Source organism: Sphaeramia orbicularis, chromosome 1, assembly GCF_902148855.1.
Source record: "Sphaeramia orbicularis chromosome 1, fSphaOr1.1, whole genome shotgun sequence".
Taxonomy (NCBI): domain Eukaryota; kingdom Metazoa; phylum Chordata; class Actinopteri; order Kurtiformes; family Apogonidae; genus Sphaeramia; species Sphaeramia orbicularis.
The window spans coordinates 52,273,085-52,297,636 of record NC_043957.1 but is presented as its reverse complement, the minus strand read 5'-3'; the positions used below and the strand labels follow the sequence as shown (position 1 = coordinate 52,297,636).

The following is a 24,552-nucleotide window of genomic DNA, read 5'->3' as shown; positions in this document are numbered from 1 at the left end:
GCAACAAGAACAAAATAAGCCACAAACTGAACGAAACTGAAGAAAAAAGAATAAAGTCATGTATTTTGATCAATGACAGTGGATGGAGACACTTGGTTTATGTTCAGTTAATGATATATGTACTGAAAAAAGAACACTTTTTCCTAAATTTAATCTGTTTTGATTGTCTTTTTCAAACAAAATAAATGCATATAAACAGAAGACTTTTACTGACAACGTGCACCCTTAACGTTCATACATACGTGGCCTGATATTTCACTGAACTGCCTGGTCTCTTTTGTAATACCTTCTGAGAAATGCTTAACCAGCACTGAAAGAAGATGTGTGTTTATTAAGGCCATTTGTGGTCCGTAGTTGCAGTCAACACTGATACGAATCACACCACATATTCTAGCTCCTGTTCAAACTCGATGCCACCAACTTCCTGCTGTGAACAACATTTAGACATAAAACATATTTTTTGTGCAGTCTGCATACAAAGATAGTCACAGTTCCAGCATCAAAATTATTCATTTATTCAGTATTTTTGCACAAAGAGTGACTTCACACCCCGACTGAGCACATATTTCCAAACAAACATGCGAGGAAAAGTCGATTTATTTCATCTCAAACCATTTTCTCCCACCTGTCTGCACTCCCCGAGCTCATACAAATCATTTTCTGTTCCTTAAAGTTTGTTCAGCTTTCACTCGTCACTCTTTCTGCATACCTACCAGGCAGGAATGTGACTGTACTGCAGCTGAGGAGCCGTCAGACTTGTGGCTACAAGTCACACAGCTGGTTGCATCACATCCGAGTGAGTTATCTGAGTCAGACTGAGGGTGTGTGTGTGTGTGTGTGTGTGTGTGAGTGGGTTTTTTTTTTCTTTTCCTTCCATTTAACATGTTAAGTCAGATCAGGAAGTGTGATGGTGTGACTGAACAGAAGGAAGCGGGCACACAATGGCACCATGTCTGCGTCTCGGCCCGGTACCATGAGAGGCCCCCAGGTGAAGACCCCCCTGCCGCTGCTGCTGCTGCTGCTGCTGACCCCTCTGCTCAGGACAGGTACCACCCAAACACCACCTTTTAACACTCACTCCATTTTCACGTCTTCTCCCTTCGCTCTCTTCTGTTAAACTTTAACTTCTTGACTCAATGTGTTTTTAGTTATAGTTACTTCAAACTTAACACCATTTTTAACCCTTAAAGACCCAGAATTACTTTTGTAGCAACTTCCAAATGATTTTATTTCTCTAAATCTTATCTGTCTTAAGTGATTAATCATCATTTATTATTTTATTATCCTGTTATCTTCTGTATTTTGCGTTATTCAGCGTATATTGAATTCACAGATCATGTAGATGTTCGTTAAAGCTCAGAATAATTTCAAAGGTTTTTAGACCAGAACAGAGAAAAGTGAAATGCTACTTTTATAGTAGATCCAAATACATTTCTCTGTATTTTTTTTTTTTTTTTTTTTTGGTGATTTATTACCATTATCCACTGTATTTTGCATTTTTTCAGTGAAAATCACATCTTTTCCTATATTTAATTTACTGATAATGTAGATGTTCATTAAAGCTCAGAGTAATTTCAAAGGTTATTAGACCAGAACAGAGAAAAGTGAAATGTTACTTCTGTGGTACTTCCCAAATACATTTCTCTCTAGCTTTCACCATTTTTAAAGGGATTTGTTACCATTTATTGTAACATTATCCACTGTATTTTGTGTTTTTTCAGTGAAAATCATGTATTTTCCTATATTTAATTTACTGACAATGTAGATGTTCGTCAAAGCTCTGATTAAAGTTAAAGGTTATTATATTAGAAACAGAGAAAACTGAAGGAAAAGTGATTTTCTCAGCAAATCTATCATTAACTGAACATAAACCAAGTGTTTCCATCCAATGTCGTTGATCCAACTCCATGGGTTTTACTGGTGAATCAATGTTGTAGAAGATGACGGTGTTTCTACGTTTACTACAGAGCCCCTGAACGTCCAAATGGCTCATATCTGATGACCATGAAAAGACGACAAATTATATTTTACACCAATTATTTACATGTATTGATAGAATTAGTGGATCAGCTGGTGTTAAACATTTTATATCAGTAGATAATGTTGGATGTTTGTGTCTTTAAATGAAAATAACAGAATGCGTCATTAGAAATTAAAGTCATTCATCATAAATCATAAAAACATTTACATCAGTAGATGGTTTTGGTTGGAGTTGGATGTTTGGGTCTTTAGGGGTTCAGTTAAATGAATATCTTTCAGAAAAATATAGCAATATATGAAGAGTTTCTTTTATATAAACCTACGTATTCTCAGAGTTGATTTATTGGCAGTATACAGTCGATCACTGACTCACATTATGTTGGAACTCTAGCTTTTTTTAAACAAAGGAGATAAAACTAAAGCTTTTACTGCATGGCAAAACTATTGGGAACACATTGCACAACATATTGCATATCTCCACCTCCTTAACTCAGTCCAGTAATTTTGCAACAGTTTTGTTTTTTTTGTAACTACTGCTTGAAATCATACATACGGAAGTTCTAAGTTCCTTCATGCTCTGACTTTGACATATTGTCATGTGCATCATGGTAAACGTGCCTGCTGTTCTGTACACAGTTGCACTTAGTTTGTTTTTATTTTGAGAACATGAACTCATCAGATGACACAGAATTATACAACATGGTCAAACTAAATTTTCAGCCTTCGAAAAAGAGTGGGAAGAAGTATAACTTATAGACTCCCACCCCCTTTTTACAAACTAATAATGAAATTAACTCCGCTTCCTTTGCTTTGATAACACACTTCTTTTCTATATATTTTTACAATAACACAAAGCATTCATACAAACCATTCACATACACTATTTTAGTCACCTCACACACATTCAGATTTGCATAATCACCCTTTTGTAATATAAACTATAATATTGACCCTTTCATGCATACTGGTCACTACAGTGGACAGCTACTCTACAGCTGTTCTCTTATATATTCATGGATTTTGTTGTTCTTTTTTTTTTTTTTTGTTACACACATCTTTATTAAAGTTTTAAGACACTACATATCTTTTCTGACATGAATTGGTAACATTATGTAGATCTCTCCTGAGCATAAACCCCCAGAATCACAAGCCCTCCCCATAGTTTTCACACAATTTATCGGTAAATACATGTTTCTGTGCGTCAAAAATTAAACGTGTGGTGTCCAGCTGAGTGGACATTTTTGCAACTTCATGAGAAATAGGTTCATAAGAATTGTTTTTTTTTTTTTTTTTATGCGTTTTAATTAATTAATTTATTTATTTATTTTTTTTCAAAAAGAAAATTTTCAATTGCATTGTTTTTTTCATGCCTAAAGAGGAATAAAAACACTCAGGAAAAAATTTTGAGTAAGGTTCTCATAATTCGTGCATGAAAGGGTTAATATGCGCTTTAACCTTCTAAGACCCAGCTATGGGTTTTCTGTTCACATTTGTGGACAAGAGTTTCACAGCTTTATACAAAAAAAACACAAGAAAGCTGTCCACCACAAAAGGACATTTCATAAAAATTTTAAAAACTGCATCTGAAGAAACTGTTGCATCATGATGTTTCCAATATAGGCACTAATTTAATAAAAAACAAAAAAAGCTTGTACTTTGCTGACATTTCCTGGGTCTCAGGAGGTTAAATATTCACTACAAATACAGTCATTAATAAATGTGGTAACATTTCCGAATCATCATAGTCTGAGTTAATTTATTAATTACAAAAAGGCAATGCACAATAATATCTTATTTTCTGCATTCTTCTATATTATAACTAGATATTCACTTATTCAGATAATGTTGTATATTTTATTATTATTTATTTTATTTTATTATTTTATACATCCTTTTAAATCCAAAAATTGAAGAAGACATTTTAAAGTTCTGCTCCAGATTATTAAAAACATGTACACCTCTGACAGAGATACACTGACTTTTGATGTTTGTTCTAAATTTAATTTTCTTTAAGATTTCACTTCCCCTTAAATTATAATTACTTTCTCCTTTCTACTGTAGGGGAGCATATGGTCATGGGCTTCATACATTATGATAACAGTATTAAGGCCGACAAGACTGTGTAGTTTTAGAGCAATTAATTTTATAAATAGGGGATTTGTTGGAGCTTAGTACTGTGCTTGATTGACAATTCAAATTGCCTTTTTTTGAAGTAAAGTATGGAATTAATATTTGATTTATAATTATTACCCCATATTGCCACATTATAACTGAGATATGGAAGAGCAAGAGAATTACACAATATATGGAGAGATTTCTGATTTAGAAGGTTTTTAGTTTTATGCATTATAGCAGTGTTTTTCAACCTTAGGGTCAGGACCCCACGTGGGGTCACTTGGAATTCAAATGTGGTCGCCGGAAATTTATAGTAAATGATTAAAAAAAAAAACACTTACTAATAAAAAAATATATGGTGAGTTGACAGAGACAATCCCAATCCATAAAAGACATGACAAACTGTGAAGGTGAAACTGAAGCACCATGGTACTGTTTATCTGTCAAATGTTCATTGTGGTCAGTTTCAGATGCTGCAGCTCTTTCATAATTCATAGTTTGAATTATTCTTTTTTTCAGTATTAATTGTCAGCCTTGTAAATCCAAGCTGGACTGACTGTACATATCCTGACCAAGGAAAATAAAATTCTCACTTTGTGCAGTAATCTACACCTGGCTTTTCTGCCTCCGTGCATAATAATATACATTATATAGACTAAATATTGTCTAAAATTAACGTTTATTTGCAACATAGTATAGCAAACTATTACATGATCAAAAACAAATTAATTTTAGAAAAAAAAAAAAAAAAAAAAACATCTCCATTTTGAATGTCTGGGGTCTGGGCTAGAAATTTGTGATGTTAAAATGGGGTCATGAGCCAAAAAAGTTGGGAACCACTGCATTATAGCAATACTTTTGGCAATTTTTAATCTAAGAAAATTTACATGCTCTTTCCAGTGTAGCTGGTCATCAATTATAATGCCTTTTTTTACATAAGCTTTTCTGTTTATAATTAATGTGAGAGCATCATGGCGTGAAATGACAGAAATAAATTGTTGTTGACTTGCAGTGTCATGCCAAGATGATTTCGGTGACGATGGACAGAATGTAGAAGAGGAACCGCAGGAGAGCGAAGGAGGCACAGAGGATGATGACGACGCAGGAGCCACAGGTGACATGTTTAAGTGGTGTATTAAAAAAATAACACTGTTATGGTTTTGTTTCAGTTGGCTTTTTTGGTCTATTTTATGCCACGACCTAATATTGTGATGTTCTTACTGGTTTGGTGATGAGTCTTTCCTGTTTGATCAAAGTAGGATACAGAAAAAAATCACAGTGCAACTATAAGAACTGCACCGTTAGTATCTGCAGCATCTTCAGGTCGAACCCAGTCATCAGTCAACATGAATGCATCTACATAGTCATATGGAGTTAGATGTTGTGTTCTCTGTGTCTCTTCCTTAGACTATTTGTAACAGAATGTAATTAAAGTATTGAAGTAAAGTGTTGTTTAGGTTCCTCTGACTGATTATTATGATGCAGAATTAGAACAGATTATTAATGCAGAAGTCAGAGATGTCTGTTGAAATACTCTACCTCCACATCTACATTAAATAGAACTGAAGGCTCAGCACGAAACAGAAAGTTCAGTTAAATACACTGCTCTACATTTTCTAAGAAAATTTCTGCTTCAGATGTTAAATGTGCTAAATCTTACATACTTTAATAAGATTAATCAGAAAAGAAATTACAAAAGTACTGATTAGCTCATGTTTTCAATATACAGGGTGGGGAAGCAAAATTTTCAATATTTTGAGGCAGGGATTGAAAGACAGTGTATGACCAATTAGTTTATTGAAAGTCATGAGAATTTATTTGCCACAAGAAAATTGACATAATAGAAAATGTTTTTATTCTATGTGTCCTCCTTCTTTCTCAATAACTGCCTTCACACGCTTCCTGAAACTTGCGCAAGTGTTCCTCAAATATTCAGGTGACAACTTCTCCCATTCTTCTTTAATAGTATCTTCCAGACTTTCTGGTAATAGTTTTGCTCATAGTCATTCTCTTCTTTCCATTATAAACAGTCTTTATGGACACTCCAACTATTTTTGAAATCTCCTTTGGTGTGACGAGTGCATTCAGCAAATCACACACTCTTTGACGTTTGCTTTCCTGATTACTCATATGGGCAAAAGTTTGTGAAAAGGTATGGATAATAGTGTTAGGTACGATTATGACATCAATATATGTTTGGTTTCAAAACAACTGACGTAGTGCCTGCTGAGAAAAAACAACTAAATGTTCATTGTAAATTTTGCTTCCCCACCCTGTATATGATGGTGTGTTATTACACATATACAGTTGTGGGAAAATTATTAGACCATCAAAAGTCATCAAAAACAACAGTTACCAACCTTCTTGATTCATCTTTACGGGAAAAGGTTTGTTGTGATGTCACATATTCATAATTAATCTTTAGTCTATTTTGTTATCAACTTTGTTTTGCCTTCCTTGTGGAACTTTAAGAGTACAGTTGCGTAAAAAAATTATTTGACCATCAAAAGTCATTCAAAACAATGGTTATGACTCACAAGGAATGGGATAAATTCGCAAAACCTACACCCCTAGAAAAGTATCTGATAGAGTTACAAACTGGTGATGGAGAAAAGAAAGTAATTTCTAAATTGTATAATATTTTCTTATTTATGAATCAAAATAACTCCTCGCAGATAAGAGGGAGATGGGAGGCAGAGGCGAACGTGGACATATCTGAGGATGACTGGTGCGATGTATGTACGGAGGCACATCTGGTTACAAATTCTAATACATGGAGTGAATTCAAATGGAAAATAATCATTAGATATTTCAGAACACCAGAAATAATGTCTAAGATGGATCCCCAACATCCCAGTTCATGCTGGAGGAACTGCGGAGCCCATAGAGCTAATCACACTCATATATTTTGGGTTTGTCCTAAGTTAAGTGTGTTTTGGAGGGAGGTGTTCAATGCCGTGAAGGAGGTTTTTAAAATGAACATCCCACAAAGCTTCACAGTGGCAGTTTTGGGAGTAATACCTGAAGGTCTGGATAGAAAAGCAGATTATAATAATAATAATAATAATAATAATAATAATAATAATAATTATTATTATTATTATTATTATTATTATTATTATTATTATTATTATTATTATTATTATTATTATTATATATTTTTATTTTTATTTTTATTTTTATTTTTTAATAAACCTGCCAAAAAGAGCCAAAAAGAAATGGAGTAAACCAGTTCAACATTTCTTTTTCATTTTCATCTACTCCATTATTGCCTTTATTTGTTTGTTTATTTATTTATTTATCATCATCATCATCATCATCATCATCATCATCATCATCATCATCATCATCATCATCATCATCATCATCATCATCATCATTATTATTATTATTATTATTATACATTTTATTTTTATTTTTTAATAAACCTGCCAAACAGAGCCAAAAAGAAACGGAGTAAAACACTTCAGCATTTCTTTTTTTTCCCCATCTACTCTATTATTGTCTTTATTCTTTTTTTTTCTAAACCCACCAAAAAGAGCCAGTAAATAAATGAATAAATAAATACATACATACATACATACATACATACATACATACATAAATGGAGTAAACCAGTTCAACATTTCTGCCTTAGATGAATTAGAGTGGACCTCAGATTTGCATTTTTGTGCAGGACTGTGTTAATACTGTGTGAATATTTAGTAGTTACATGTTTTCTTATTTTATAATAAAGTGTGTCTTCCTTTGTTAATGTTTCTGGGCTTAATGGAAAAGATCTGATTTTTAAGAAACCTCATTGCCTTGTTTTAAAACCCACTGTAAATTCATCCTAAATTCACAGTTTTAACAGTTTTCTCATATGTGTTCATTTTGTTGTCCTTATAGTTCTTTGGCTTTATTTTGTGATTGTTTAGAGTTTCTCAATTGAGTTAAAAACTGTTATACATTTTCATCTTGTGCGTCTTAATCTGTACTTTGTCCGTCTTTTGCACAATTAATAACAGTAAGTAAATAAGTTTTTTGAAAATATTACAAAGATGCAATATGTGACAGATCAGAACTCCTCAGTATTACTCATAGTGTTGTCATTAAATTCAGTCAAATCTACGTGTCTGATGTTTTTTTTTGTTTTTTTTTCTGGGTTTGTAGAACCGTCCCCTGATCCTGACGCCTCCTCCTTACCAGAGCCCACGTCCTCCTCTTTCACAACACTGAGCTCCGGTGACATTCCAGGTAAATTCACAGTAACTTTATACTATATAGGCTACTTCTTGCACATATTTACCTTTGAATTACTACATTGTTTTTCAGTTTTTATGTTATCTTTAACTCATAAAGACCCAGTGCTACTTTTATGGCAGCTCCCGAATTAATTTTTCTTTCTATTTAAGGGATTTATCCCCATTTGTTACAATAACATCCCCTATATTTTGAATGTTTGACTGTAAATGATATATAATCATAATAATTCAATTTCCTATATTTGATTCAGATGTTAATTAAAACACTAAATTAAATGTTTATGATATCAAAACAGATTGAAATAGGAAAAGTGTTTTTAATTCAGGGTCAACTCACGCGCCTGTTGATTTTGAATCAAAAAATTAGAATTCAGATAATGATTTCAAACTTTTTGCAGTTCAATAGTATGACATCTTAAGTTTCTAAATCCATTAAAATTTTTGCCAATAAAGGATTTTCAAAAAAATTACGGAACTTTTTATACAAACTAAATTCAGTCTGTTGGAAAGTTCTCGAAGAATGAATAATAACATAACTTATCACTGCTATAATTTGAAATCTCAATCATATATTTCTGTTTTCAATATAGTTTTATGACCTTTTACACACCCTTTTATCATTATAAAAATCATTTTGTCTGAAAAATTGGTGTGAATTGCTTTTTTAAGCATTTTAATATCAGATGGTGCCAGTTATGTAGGGAATTTCACTTTTCTCAAAAAACATGTTTTTTTTTAAATTACTCATTAATCAAATGAGCTAAACCAATGAAAATTTCTGAAAGAAAGCATTTAACCCTCTGCTTAAGCATAGCTTCATTGGAATTTGAAATTATTTTGTCACTAATCTAACAAAAAAAGATTTATTTATTTTCCCTACATAACCAAAAATAGGTCTCAACATGATCAGACAAAGATATAAATAACTGAACAGAAACCAAGCGTCTCCATCCACTGTCATTTATTAAAACACATGGGTTTATTATTTTTTCTTCAGTTTCGTTCAGTCTGCATCTTATTTTGCTCTTGTTGCTTATTTTGTTTGTTAATTTTGGTTATTATATTGGTTACTTTGGCTGTTTTTGTTCATTTTGTTGCTTATTTCATTCTTTTTAACTTCGTTTTTTCACATTTTTTTTTAAATTTTTTTATTATCAAATACATATACAAGTGTGTCCATCCACTGTCATTGATCCAACTCCATGGGTTTTACTGGTGAATCAATGTTGTAGAAGATGACGGTGTTTCCATGTTCACTACAGAGCCTCTGAACGTCCAAATGGGTCATATCTGATGACCATGAAAAGATGACAAACTGTATTTTACACCAATTATTTACATGTATTGATAGGATTAGTGGGGCAACAGGTACTAAACAGTTTATATCAGTAGATAATATTGGTCACCAGTGGCTGTTTGGGTCTTTATGGGATTAAGATAAGTGATAAAAACACTTTATGTGGATAGGTACATGTCACTGGGCATTTGTATATGTATGTGTGTGTGTGTGTGTGTGTGTGTGTGTGTGTGTGTGTATGCCTTTTTTTCTGCATATTATTACATGATATGACTTGTTGTAAAGGCCTTGTATTATTTCCAGCCCAAATGTAGCTTAGTTTCACAATTTCATTATTTCAAGATGTACTTTATCAGTCTAATGTGCTGTTATCTTCTCAACAATCAATTAATAAAAAGATTCAAGGGGATTGATTTTTCGTCCAGCCTTATGCTAATAGGAAGCAAAATGATCGACTGTTGTGTGGAGAAGAAGGGGGATTAAAAAAAAAAAATGTTTGCACTTCCTCCCATTCCAACAAGTCATTATATGTTATAATTTTTCATGTTTTCTTGAAATTTGTTTTATTTCTAGTCACTACGGTAGGATTATTTGGTTTTGTTGCATACTCAAAATAAACCCGAACTGAACTCTTATTTTTTATTTTACTTCATTTTTTTTCACTCTGTTTTATTTTTTCAATTTGTTTCTTCTTTTAACTTTTCAATTTCTTTTCTTTTTTCATATCTATATGTTTTTTCGTTTTTCCTCATGTAATCAACATGTCACGTCCCTGGTGATAGTGTCTCTATACTTTTATTTTAACATCAGAATGCCTCAGATTTGTTTCATATGTGTTGCATATTTGCTCTACTTCCATCTAAACATTGAGGATTGATTTTTTTTTTTTTTACACTATTTTTTTTTTTTTTCCCTTTTGTTTTCCACCTTAACATATATTCAGTCGGATACAGTTTTCTTCCAAATCCCCCTATCCATCATGTATCAAGAATATAAGACTATTTAAATGTATTTTAGAAAAACATACATCATCATCATCATCATTACCATCTTTATTTCCAGACTCGGGAGTCTATTTAAAAACAAACAAACAAGCAAGCACCAAATAAAATGAATTTAAAAAACACAGGTTAAAAACACAGACAAAACATCATCAATATTGTGAAAGACAGCTGTACCAGTGTCGCCACAAGGATGACTGTTATTGCACCAGACTACGACTGGGATTTGTCAACAGTATAATGATGGAATTCTGAGAATCGTTCAATCGACAGATAGATTGCTACGTTAAGTTTCCCATAAGAGCCTGTAAAGTGTTAACTCCTGCACTGCAAAATAACTCACTTGCACTCGTCCACTGAAGTTTTTTAACCAGTATTCTCATGGAATCATTATATGTAACTTTGAGCTTCTGTACACTTGCCTTCTTACAATAGTACAATATGTACAAGTACAATATGCTCTGAAGAGATTTTTCTTAACATTTTCTGTACACAATGAGAATTTTCTTGCCAACATATTAGCCTGGGCATGGAACATCTGATATTGCCTGTACATATCATCATCATCGGACATTTGATCCGTAATAGATAGATAGATAGATAGATAGATAGATAGATAGATAGATAGATAGATAGATAGATAGATAGATAGATAGATAGATAGATAGATAGATAGATAGATAGATAGATAGATAGATAGATAGATAGATAGATAGATAGATAGACTTTATTCATCCCCTAGGGGAAATTCAAAATACAAAATGCGGTCACCGCTCCACAAACACAGCCATACCACATCAACACACAATAAATAAATAAATCCAGAGTATAAGTAGCTGTGAAGAACTTAGATTAAACGGAGGTAGACTGAAAAGACAAGATGTGTTTCTACCTGTCACATAAAAACATAAAAGCATAAAAACATTATGTTAAAGAAACCCACCCAAGGACAGAAGCGTTCCTGGGCTTCTACCTCCTATCTATCCCCACCCAGCTGCTCCTCCTAACGTGACCTAAATACTTTATTTTGGTGCTCACACTTAACACCTGTCCTGACAGGTAAGAATTAGGAAAGTTTAGGTCCTTGTCCCCTTTTGTTCTGCATATCAAAACTGTACTCTTTGTAGCACTGTATTGCACATCATACGTTAGACCATAATCAGAACATATATTCAGCAGCTGCTTAAACCCAGTGCTGCTAGGGCACAGGTGTCAAACTCCAGTCCTCGAGGGCCGGTTTCCTGCATGTTTTAGATGTTTCCCTCTTCCAGCACACCTGACGGTCGTTATCAGGCTTCTGCAGAGTTGGATGATAGGCTTATCATTTGAATCAGGTGTGTTGGAAGAGGGAAACATCTAAAACATGCAGGATACCGACCCTTGAGGATCTGAGTTTGACACCCCTGTGCTAGGGGAAAAAAAGGGCCAAATCATCAGCATACATGAAGTGACTGATTATTCTGTTACCGAACACACAACCAGTTTTGCAGCCGTTCAGCTGTTAAGATAGATCGTCCATGTACACACCGTTGTACATGTATACAACGTGATGAGGTCTTTGTGAATTATCTGATCTTTCTTTATCTGTTGTTTCCACTTAATGTGACCTCAGGAGACCCTGGCTCTGGAGACCCTACAGCTGACTCCTCCTTCAGTGTTTATGGTGGTATGTCAGACCCAATACTACGTCTTAACAGACCAGGGTTATACTGAGTTAATTAATAAACCTTGAATAACGGTCGATTCACTCCATTTTGATGATAAACAGATAAACTTGCGGTGCTTATTGTACAAGAGACTGAACCTCAAACTGAACTAATCTATGACTGATCTGTTTCAGACGACCGTTCACTCACTCCTCCAGCTGATACAGATCAGCCCCCTGAAGAGGTGGACGACGGCTTAGGTCTCATCATCATCATCATCCTTGTGGCGCTGGTGGCTGTCATCATCGCTGTCATTTGTGGGATTTTCATGCATCGCAGGTTGAACCAAAAAGTCAGAAATCCAGGTATGTGTTAGTTCACCCAAAGAAACAGAAAGAGCTCAGTGTTTTAGCTGTTACTGGTGTTGACCGGAATGTCTATTAACCCTTTCATGCATAGTGGTCACTACAGTGGACTGCTATTCTACATCTGTTCTCTAACATATTCATGGGTTTTGTTGTTTTAGTTCAATATGAATTAACACAGTGGACACTTTTGCACCATCCCGTACACTGACATTCAGACCATTACCATAACTTTGCTGTTCTTGATAAACCTGATCTGCAGTAACATGTTTGAGTGTAAATCAATTGCTAATAAAAACTGTGCATATGATAAAATGTGAGAAAACATCAGATTAGCTGCACTAAAAATGTTTTGATTTTGTATATCACTTTCTGATATTCAAAAATTAAACACATGGTGTCCAGCAGAGTGGACTTTTTTTTTTTTTTTTCATTCAAACACTTTTTTTAATTGAAATTTTTTTTTGGTTAAAGCAATAAAGAAACAAATCAACCTTCATAAAAAACAAGTTTATTAAAAAAAATTCAATTGCATTGTTTTTTTATGCCTAAAGAGGAATAAAAACGCTCGAGAAAAAAAATCTCGACTAAGGTTCTCATAATTTGTGCATGAAAGGGTTAAAACAAAACTAAATGTACAGTATATATATATATATATATATATATATATATATATATATATATGTTTGGGTTTTTTTTGCATTCAAACACTTTTTTTTATTGAAAATTTTTTTTAGTTAAAGCAATAAAGAAACAAATCAACCTTCATAAAAAACAAGTTTATTAAAAAAAATTCAATTGCATTGTTTTTTCATGCCTAAAGAGGAATAAAAGCGCTCAAGAAAAAAATCTCGACTAAGGTTCTCATAATTCGTGCATGAAAGGGTTAAAACAAAACTAAATGTACAGTATATTAATCCATAAAGACCCAGTGGTACTTCTGTGGCAGCCTCTAAATGAAGTTTTCTCTCTATTTAACCGTTCCTAAGTGTTTTATCACCATTTATTGCAATATTATCCTCTGTATTTTGTGTTTTTTCAGTGAAAATAATGTATTTTCCTATATTTAATTCACTGATCATATAGCTGTTCATAAAGGCTCAGACTAAAGTTGAAGGTTATTATATTAAAAAAAAAAGACTGAAGAAAAAGTGACTTTTACAGCAAAGATATCAATAACTGAACCTAAAAACAGGTGTTTCCATCCACTGTCATTGATCCAACTCCATGGATTTTACTGGTCAATCAATGTTATAGAAGATGACAGTGTTTCCATGTCGACTATGGAGCCTCTAAACATCCAAATGGCTCATATCTAATGGCCATGAAAAGATGACAAACTGCATTTTACACCAATTATTTACATGTATTTATAGGATTAGTGAATCAGCAGGTACTAAACATTTTATATCAGTAGATAGTTTTCCTATAAAAAAGAAAATAAAGATTAGAAAGTCTGGGTTTTTTGTACTTTTTTGTAAATTTGTTATTTGCAGTGCACTGTAATAATAATAATAATAATAATAATAATAATAATAATAATAATAATAATAATGATAAAAGAACTTTTCATTCAAAAGAATCTCTATGTGCCACAGTGAAAAAGAAGTCTTTGAATAAAGTACTAAATGTAAAACAAAACATTATGGTGGGCCATGATAAACAGGAATGAGTCTCTTTGTGAATGAGTTTAATGACTGTGGAGGTCTAAGGTAGTCAGGGAGGGAGTTTCATGTTTGGGGGTGGGCTGATGAGGTTCTAAAGGTAGTCTGGGGGGGTTTCCATGGATGCATTGACAGGTGATGAGAGGCATTTTACAATTGGTTCAGAAGGTGATGGGGAGCCAGTGGAGGTGATGGAGAAATGGTGTGATGTAAAGACTGTAAATACTGGATACTTTAAATAAATAAATAAATAAATAAATATAAATACACAGCAACAAAGTGCTATCTAATATTATTGAATAGACTCAAAATACAAAACAATAAAAATTATTTATTTGTTTGTTAAATGTATTAGATATGTTAACTTTCATCTGGATTTACCTGGATGTACCATGATCTCTGTCACCTTACTTTTATACTTGTAGATAACTGTATTCATTTTTTTATTCATCAAACAAACACAGTCTGATATAACATTAGGTTTTAGGTTAGTTTATTTCAGACACAGACATAATGCAAAACATATGAAACAACAACAACAATAATAATGATAATAATAAACAATACACAAATAAAAAATCAAACAATAGAAAAATAATAATAATAATAATAATGATAAACAATACACAAAAAAATCAAATAATAGAAAAAAAAAAAATTAATAATTAAGAATGAATTACATAATTAAATTATATAGATGGAAGATGAAAAGTACTATATTATCAGACTGCTGAGTCAGTTAACTAAACCACCTTTAGCCTATTTTATTTTATTTTATTTTATTTTATTTTATTTTATTTTATTTTATTTTATTTTATTTTATTTTATTTATTCATCCCAGTGTCTGTTTATATTTTGCAGAGTGTCCCTTATCTTATTATCCCTTATTTTTTTTCAATGAGACAAACTTTAAACCTTTCAATATAAAACAATAGAATCTGAAATAACTGTCTTTTTCTTGTTTGTAATAACCTCAGTAATTGTAACAACCTCAGTAACTGTAACTGGAATTTTGGCATTTTCCCACTAAGCCCATTATTCTTCTGTGATTTTTCTTTGTATGTTTGTTTACCCACTGGAGGTTTTTGCTTAGAAAAAGACACGTTGATTCTATTTGGGAATTTTTTTTTTTTTTTTTTTTGTGCACGAACTGAAGGTTGTTTGGTTCAGATGCAGATGATTGTATATATTAAATCTTGACATTAACACTCTCCTGTTTTTATCTTCACACATAAAACCAGGGTTGAATAACATGTGTTTATTCAACTCTGCAGAACTAACAGAAAAGTCATTCTTATCTCACAATATGACACTAACATCAACTTCTGTAGAGTTTTTAAGATAAATATCATTTAATTTTATTTACTAACTGCGTGTTTATCATCTTTCCATGTTGTCTTACAGATGTCCACACAGAGGATCCATACTTTGAGGGTTCCAGTACAGAGAAGGTGCCAATGTACGTAATGAAACTGCTTCCTTCATTAAACAAAAGATTTCTTCAGACTGATTTGTGTGTAATTAATTGAATATTTCATGATCTCAGGCCCATGTTTGAAGAGGATGTACCCTCTGTGTTGGAGGTAGAAATGGATGACTTGGACCAGTGGATGAAAAAAGACGGTACGTTTATTTGAAATAATGTCAGAAACAACCTTCTTGATTCATCTTGATTCATTTTTATGAGAAAAGGTTTGTTGTGATATCACATCCTACTATAATGGACTTTCTGTGTCCTGCGCGTCTTTGTCCGACACGTGTCAAGATGTTGCAGCATGGGAGGGCGTAGGGGTGCAACGCCGCTGTTGCATCACGGGAGGGCGCTATCGTACAATGGCACCACGGGTACAATGCCGCTAGTATTTATATTTCTTTTTTCTATTTATAATTCATCTTTAGTTTATTTTGTTATCGGCTTTTTTTTTTTTTGCAGTTGTGGAAAAAAATATTAGACCATCAAAAGTCATTCAAAACAAAGGTTATGCAACCAAGTACTAACTCCTGTGTGTATCATGTGACTAAAACAGACAGAAAAGAAAGCATGGAATGCCTAAAAGCATTGTTTTTGGCAGTACAATGCCATAGATATTGATGTAAGAACTGAAGTGATTTTGGTTATTATCAAGAAAATATGGAAAATGGATAGATATCTGCTCTGAAATTAAACTCTTATGAGCTATTTTTGTTGTTATCATTATATTTGTCCAAACAAATGTATCTTTAGTTTTACCAGGCGTTAATATGAACCAAAAAAGGGTGTGCTAAAAATGTTTTCCGCGACTGTATGTGCTGTAGTTTGTAATATTATAGGCAAACTGCATATAATTTCTATGAATATGTGTTTGTTGACACCTATTTGTTGTGTTTCATAGGAAAAAAATGGAAAAGTCTTAAAATCAAGTAAAATTGTTGAACATTTTTGGAAGACTCTAATTTAATTTTAGGGATTCAAACTCCTTACCTTTTGCTGTACATAGTCATTATTAGATTGAAATACATCACCTAGATCAGACAGGTAGGTTTCAAAGTCACAGTCAAACATTTCAGTAACAGTTTCTGATGCAAAAATCCACATTTCAAGGCTGATTTTGAAACAGTTGTCTTCTGGATGGAGCATGTCTGTCAGATTTAGATGTGGACAATCAAGACTTCAGGGTTTTCTTCTCGTTTAGGTCCTGGGATGGAGTATCATTTGTGTCATTAGTTGTTGTTTTTTTTTTTTTTGCATAATTTTGACCCTGTATTATTCCAATTTTTGTTAAATAGTTAATTAGGTTTATAGTTTTTCTGAACATTTGACGTAAATATGAAAATAAACAAACAGAGAGTAAAGGTTGCTATTTACCTTTCTGTTCATCTTCTGTTTATGGTCTTTAAGAACATTAATAGTCAAGGAAATTTCTGAAAAGTCTTAAATTTAGATCATGTATGCATGTAACACTACAGCTGTAATGTGGTATTTATCAACAAAGAGAAGTTTTAAATGTTATTAACAAATACTGTGCATTAAAATGTCACTCTATCTGTTTAGTGGACCATGAACATTAATCTGATGTTTGTATGATCTAGTTGTAGGTGTGATAGAATCATTTGGTGTTATTATAGTTATTGTTCTACAGAGCTAAAAATTTCTTTAACCCTTTCATGCATTAATTATGAGAACCTTAGTTAAGATTTTTTTCTTGAGTGTTTTTATTCCTCCATAGGCATGGAAAAAAAACCAATGTGATCGAGTTGTTGTTTTTTTTTTTTTTTTCATGGAGTTACAAAAATGTCCATACATTTAATTTTTGAAGTAAAGAAACGTGTTTAAAACCCAATATCAGAAACTGATATTAAAACAATGAAATAAAATCTGATGTTTTCTCACATTTTAACATATTCTAAGACTAATTATTACTCTTTTCATGGAGATAATATGCAAAAAAAAAAAATCATTTTTTCTAACAAATAATTGATTTACACTGAAACATGTTACTGCAGATCAGGTTCATCAAGAACAGCAAAGTTACAATAATGGTATGAATTGCAGTGTATTATGGGATGGTGCATAAGCATCCACTGTGTTGGCTGATATGGAATTAAAACAACAAAACCCATGAATATACAAGAGAAAAGCTGTAGAATAAGTGTCCACTGTAGTGACCAGAATGCATGAAAGGGTTAAAATAAAATGTTTTACAGATTACATATACAACAGTAAGCTGATTTGAATTGTTCCTGTTTCTCCTGCAGAGGTCACTGTTGCTCTAACTGAGAACATACAGTGCTTTTTGGTTCTTTCTCGTTAACACTAAGAAACACATTTTTCTATGAACCGAGACGCATTTGTATGTTTAAAGAAAATCCACATAATCTTACAGGTTTGTTTGTTGTTTTTAGGCGACACTGCAGGCGACTCTTAACATCCACGACTGTTTTCATGGTGAGCATGTACTTTTAATGCATTTTTTAATTAATTCATCTGCATAGATTTACAACTCATGATCATTTTCATTATTGAATATTTTTTACATTTTTTTGTTTGTTTGTTTGTTGCATGTTAGAAAATTGTGGAAAATATTGATTGGTGTGTCCAGAAAAAGTAGGATGGCCTATTCAATCCTGTTTTATCACATCTTAAACCTGGAGATATTCAGCTCACTGTCATAGAAGAAGATAGAGACAAGTTTGAGAAGTTGGAATGAGAGAATTCTGACCCTTATAAAACTGTTCATACAGATTAATCAATCGCTTATGGATTAATTGTTGAAGCTTCACATTAAGTCTTATTTGTCTTCTCTTTGTTCTTTCTAATAAGAAAGGAAATGACTTTATATAAAATCAAATCTATTAAAACTAAAAATCATCTTGGTTTATTGTGCCTCTAAAGTCTGTTTGGCAGCATAGATCTAAATCCAAAACAGTATCACAGCCCAGAGTGAAGCAGATGGTGATTTTATGGGAAAAGATCATCTTGGAACATGCAGTGGCGGATCCAGCAAAAATTAAACGGGGGGGGGGGGGGGCTAAATATATATATATATATATATATATATATATATATATATATATATATATATATATATATATATATATATATACAGGGTGCGATTTGTCAAAAAACCAAAAGGGGGGATGTTTTTAATTTAATTTTTTTTTTTTTTTTAAATCATGAAAAAACAAACAATCAACAGACCTAATTCTTTAAGTTAACAGTAGGTCCTATTACATGTAACAGTTAAACATTCATCTTTAATGCGAACTAAAAATATATGAAACATTTAATTTTCTGCAATGGCCACACCTGCGATGTGGGAGGAGGCCTAATTAAGTTTCAGGACCATGGACAAGGGCCAACCACACCAACATGATAGAGGATTTATGGTGAACGGGCAACTCAGTCAGACTGTAAAACAGAACATAAAAACTAATCCATTAAGATGCAGTTGAACTTGTACAGTGGTGCCTGCAGACGTACGTCCGTACTAGTGATGAGTGGATCAGGGAGTTACATGCGAGGCAGGGCGGGTCCAAAAAATGGCACTTTCAGACACAGAGAAAGAGACACTGATATATACAGGGTGGGGAAGCAAAATTTACAATATTTTGAGGCAGGGATTGAAAGACAGTGTATGACCAATTAGTTTATTGAAAGTCATGAGAATTTATTTGCCACAAGAAAATGTACATAATAGAAAATGTTTTTTTTCTGTGTGTCCTTCTTTCTCAATAACTGCCTTCACACGCTTCCTGAAACTTGCGCAAGTGTTCCTCAAATATTCGGGTGACAACTTCTCCCATTCTTCTTTAATAGTATCTTCCAGACTTTCTCGTAATAGTTTTGCTCATAGTCATTCTCTTCTTTCCATTATAAACAGTCTTTATGGACACTCCAACTATTTTTGAAATCTCCTTTGGTGTGACGAGTGCATTCAGCAAATCACACACTCTTTGACGTTTGCTTTCCTGATTACTCATATGGGCAAAAGTTTCTGAAAAGGTATGGATAATAGTGTTAGGTATGATTATGACATCAATATATGTTTGGTTTCAAAACAATTGACGTAGTGCCTGCTGAGAAAAAACAACTAAATGTTCATTGTAAATTTTGCTTCCCCACCCTGTACAGAGAGAGACAGGTGAGGGATACAGTGTGTTTATGTGCATGGGGACGTTACGCACACTGTGAGTGGTGCGGACTCTGGTTCTGCTTTGGGTCCACCTCGATTACAGGCAGACATCTGCGGAATCAAGTACGCCCAACTACACACGTAAGAAAACTCAGTCACAACCTGCCTGTTACATCATTTGGTTTTTAATCATTGACAGGGTTGCGCCCCCCCAAGGATGAAATTCATCCAGCAGAAGTAGGGCTATGGCTCAGGTGGCAGAGCGGGTCATCCAATAACCGAAGGGCTGGCGGTTCGAATCCCGCTCTGTCCTAGTCAGTCCGTTGTGTCCTTGGGCAAGACACTTCACCCTCCTTGCCTCCAGTGCCACTCACACTGGTGTATGAATGTTTGGTGGTGGTCAGAGGGGCCATAGGTGCAAAATGGCAGCCACGCTTCTGTCAGTCTTCCCCAGGGCAACTGTGGCTACAGATGTAGTTTACCACCACCAGAGGGAGAATGTGAGAGCGAATGAATAATTGATCAATAACACTGGGTTACAAAGAAATGATTTTTGCAAGTTGTCTAGGTTTTTTCAACTGAATTAGGACCATTTTGCACCGCTAAATCCAAAAATGACATCTGTTTTTCTCAATCAGGTCAGGTTTTTTTGCTAATTTGATTTTGAAGAATTTGATCTTCTCACAAAATTGATTACATTTTTGTGACTTTATCAGTTGATTTTTTATATAGTTCTCACCCAAAATAGGTTTTAAGAGAAAAAAAATCATTTTCTAACAGGATTCCTGTTAGGTACAATGGTGTATTCACCGCAGATGTAGCAGAATACGTCAGGCTTATTTTTTCAAGATCTTCTAGTCGAAGCCATTTCATTCACCTGTAATATTAAAAAAAACAGTAAACATAAATTGGCAAAAGTAAAATCTTCAGAACTCGTTTATTGCAAGAAATATGAAAGAATTTTGTATCATATGATGTGAAAATGCCCATAAATGTAAGCAAAAATGTTAAAAAGCCAATATGTAGCATAGTTCAGAAAGCTGACCTGATTGAGCAAAATGAATGTGATTTTTGGATTCAGCACACCAAAATGATCCTAAATCAGCTCAAAAAACTTAAACAATAAATTTGTTGTTGACCAGTGTAATGTAAAGAGCTTTGGGTGTCTAGAAAAGCGCTATATAAATCCAAACCATTATAATAATAATAATAATAATAATAATAACAATAATAATAATAATAATAATAATAATTATTATTATTATTATTATTATTATTATTATTAAAAACCAGAGGGAGGGTTTATATATATATATATATATATATATATATATATATATATATATATATATATATATATGTGTGTGTGTGTGTGTGTGTGTGTACATATGCTCGGGAATGTGTACATAGGCACCACCTACAGGAGTACATGTCATATCCCAAACAGAATGAAGATAGCAGACAGGTCACCTAAGAGCTCAGTGTGTATATAGTTCAGTAGGTGACACATTGGACTCTAATGCTTAAGACCCAGGATTGATTCCTGGTTGAAGGTGTCATTTTTTTCCAGCACATTTTCAAATTCGGGGGGGCAGTGGTGGGTGGGTGCGGCGCCAAGGGCACCGCTGGGTAAATCTGCTACTGAACATGTTTCTGCAGGTGTAAATACAGCCTCCGTCTACAAATGTGTGAAGGTGTGAAACTGAGAATATATACCATAAGGCTCTGACAATAACAAATGTGTTGCACAATGACACAGCCGACTTGGGTAACGTGAATGTCTTTCCAAACAGTTTCCCTTTTTCTGCCAGCCTCTGTTTGTTGTGATGCTCCAGCTGCTTTCAGTAGAGCTGTGACTGATGAACTGTGACCCTTTCGTCATTACACATGGAACTGTTTGAAAGCACAAACACTCCTAACATCTGTTAGTGATTATAACAGGCATGCATGGAAGTGTGGCGCAATGTAACCCAGGATATTCTCTCCATACTGAAAGGCCTGGGAAAGCAAGGTCAAGGTCCAGTCCATTAACTGCTGACCAGTGCCGTTTACAGAGTTTTCAGGAGTTGATTCCCAAAGCTGTGCTGTGGTCAGAGGAGACGTTCATTCAACAGAGCGGCTCACATTAGTTTACACAAGAGATCTCAGCACAGAAGTGAATGTGATGTTAACGCTGCCGTGGTTGCACAGTGTGATCCCATGCGCGTCTGTGGGTTTGTCCTGTGAGTGCAGCAGCTGTGCCCGGTTCGTCACACGTGTCAAACCGAGGGCCAGTTTACGTGTCAATTCACACAGATTAAATGATGAGGCTGACACAAACCATTTTCTCAGGATGCAGAAACAGAAAGAGACTGTGTTGCTTTTATACTTTTTTTTTTTTTTTTTTACTAAAACTATGTATTTGTGATGATTTAATATGGATTCATGGGGTTAAAGAGTCACAGGCAGGTCAGGGAAAACATCAACCAGCTTGTTCTCTTCAGGAAATGTACTGAAATTAACATCAGCCTTCGACTTTGAAGGAAGAAAGTTAGTTGACACTGCCTGAAAACTAGCAGTTACTTCACACCGCAAGGAGTTAAACTAAAGCAGAGCACCTCTTGTCAGAAATAGAATTTAGTAAATACTGAACCGACATTGCGATACCAAATTTCTCAAAAATGAGACCAAATTCTAAAGTTAAATTATAGCCTTTACTTCTACTCATCCACATTTCAGAGGCAATTTCTGTATTTGAGTCTGAGTTTGAGAGCTTTTCAGATAAAGATTTAAAGCAGTGAATAACTGAGCAACCTCTTAAAATACCTCATATTCTTAATGATTAAAGCAGTGGTTTACAGTTCTATTGGCCTTAAAATGTCTGCTCTTCTTTAATAAACCAATCCACTGTTACACTGTGGAGTGGACAATTAACACTACCATTAATACCGTTTCTTCTTTGTTCTTTTGTTTTATTATTAATTTATGATTTCCTTGAATGCACTTATATAAATGTGTTTTATTTGTATTAATAGTTGTTGTATATTGCTGATGGGAAAATTTCATCCAAATCCATTCATAACTTTTTGAGTTATCTTGCGAAAAGACGAATAGACACACAAACAAACAGATAAACCCAGATGAAAACATAACCTCTGCCATTCCTTGGAGGAGGTAATAATAATAATAATAATAATAATAATAATAATAATAATAATAATAATAATAATAATAATAATAATAATAATAACTTTGTAAAAACTAAGTTAAAAATCCCAATAAAAAATGTGATTGTTTCCCAGAGAAAAAATATTACAACTTTGTTTTCTCTGAATATAGTGAATATAATGTACAAATAAAAAATAATGTGAATACTAACTTTCTCTGAATACAGCATTTAAACAAGAAAAGCACTCGGAGAGCGCAGACCTCTGCCAAGACAGACCCTCCCCCCTCCCCCGATCACCACCAAAATTTAATCATTTCTTCCTTGTCCCAGTATCAACATTTCCTGAAAATTTCATGAAAATCAGTCTATAACTATTTGAGTTATCTTGCTAACAAACAAACAAACAAACAAACAAACACGCACGGACACACGCACACAAAGCAAAGTGATCACAATACCTCCTGGTAGAGGTAATAACCTGGTTTTGAAGATTTAAAGAAGATACGTAATGAAATAGACATTATAAACTGGCTGGTTATGTAAACACTCACAAGTTCTGAAGGTGTTGGTGTTGAAGTTTGTTAGTTTCATTAGTTTAATATCTTTTAACATTTACAGGGTGTCCCATAAGTCTCCATACATAGGAGACATAATACATTCCCTACATATATGGTTCTAACATATATTTCTTTATATTTCTTCTTTATAGTTCTTCAGCAGTGGAGGACAGACACGCATTGAAATGTGTTCCCAACAAAATGGCAGTCATATAGAGCATATTATATAAATAAAAATGGTTTATGTCAAGAAACATTTATTTTTCCTATGTATGGAGACTTATGGGACACCCTGTATAAATCTAAAAGCATACTTGTACTTGTGAGCATGCATTGTGTAACTATTTCCATCTCACATGACTGAGTTCCACTTCTTACCCATTTCACCACAGAGGAATGGCCTGTTTCTGACATTGTCACCTCTTTTTTCCCCTCACTCTGGACGCCCTTTCAGTGTGTGACGACACGCTGATGGACCTGGTCGTTCTACAATCATCCATCGACAGCAACGCAACAGGAACAACATCACAGCTCTTAAAGTGAGACCTATGATGAATAAATGCATATTTTTTCCTCCACATCTTGGGTTTAAACGTCTGGAGGTTCCAGTCTGAAAGCAGTAGCTCACATTAGCTTCTGATAAACATCTACATGTTGTGCAGTCGACACTGATTGAGTCTGTGCATTGACTTTTTGACTCTTCTCATCTTGTTACACTGTGTTTGTCCATTTAACATTTTCCCAGAAGACCCACGAAGAGTGTTCAGAAAATGTTAGATACACTGTACCGCCTGCAGATACTTTTATTTTTACTTTTATTTTATCAAAACCCATAAAAGACCCAAACAGCCACCAGTGACCAAAACTGATCTAAACTGTTCAATACCTGTTGATCCACTAATCCTATCAATACATGGAAATAA

At 33.7% G+C, this 24,552-nt stretch overlaps 1 protein-coding gene across 3 annotated transcripts; it reads left to right on the top strand.

Annotated features, from left to right (window-relative positions):
- Positions 1 to 879: 879 nt before the first annotated feature.
- tmem154 (transmembrane protein 154) lies at positions 880 to 24,552 on the top strand. 3 transcript variants are annotated; one of them, XM_030132926.1, is made up of 9 exons: positions 881 to 1,046; positions 5,108 to 5,209; positions 8,248 to 8,331; positions 12,250 to 12,303; positions 12,478 to 12,648; positions 15,717 to 15,771; positions 15,859 to 15,935; positions 18,195 to 18,237; positions 24,022 to 24,552. In XM_030132926.1, exons 1-8 carry the CDS (start codon positions 950 to 952, stop codon positions 18,215 to 18,217), a joined length of 663 nt encoding a protein of 220 aa, XP_029988786.1. In that variant the 5' UTR covers positions 881 to 949; the 3' UTR covers positions 18,218 to 18,237; positions 24,022 to 24,552. The 3 variants fall into 3 exon arrangements, with proteins under 3 accessions (XP_029988854.1, XP_029988786.1, XP_029988706.1); XM_030132846.1 differs by having other exon boundaries at positions 882 to 1,046; positions 24,084 to 24,552; XM_030132994.1 differs by lacking the exon at positions 12,250 to 12,303 and having other exon boundaries at positions 880 to 1,046; positions 24,084 to 24,552.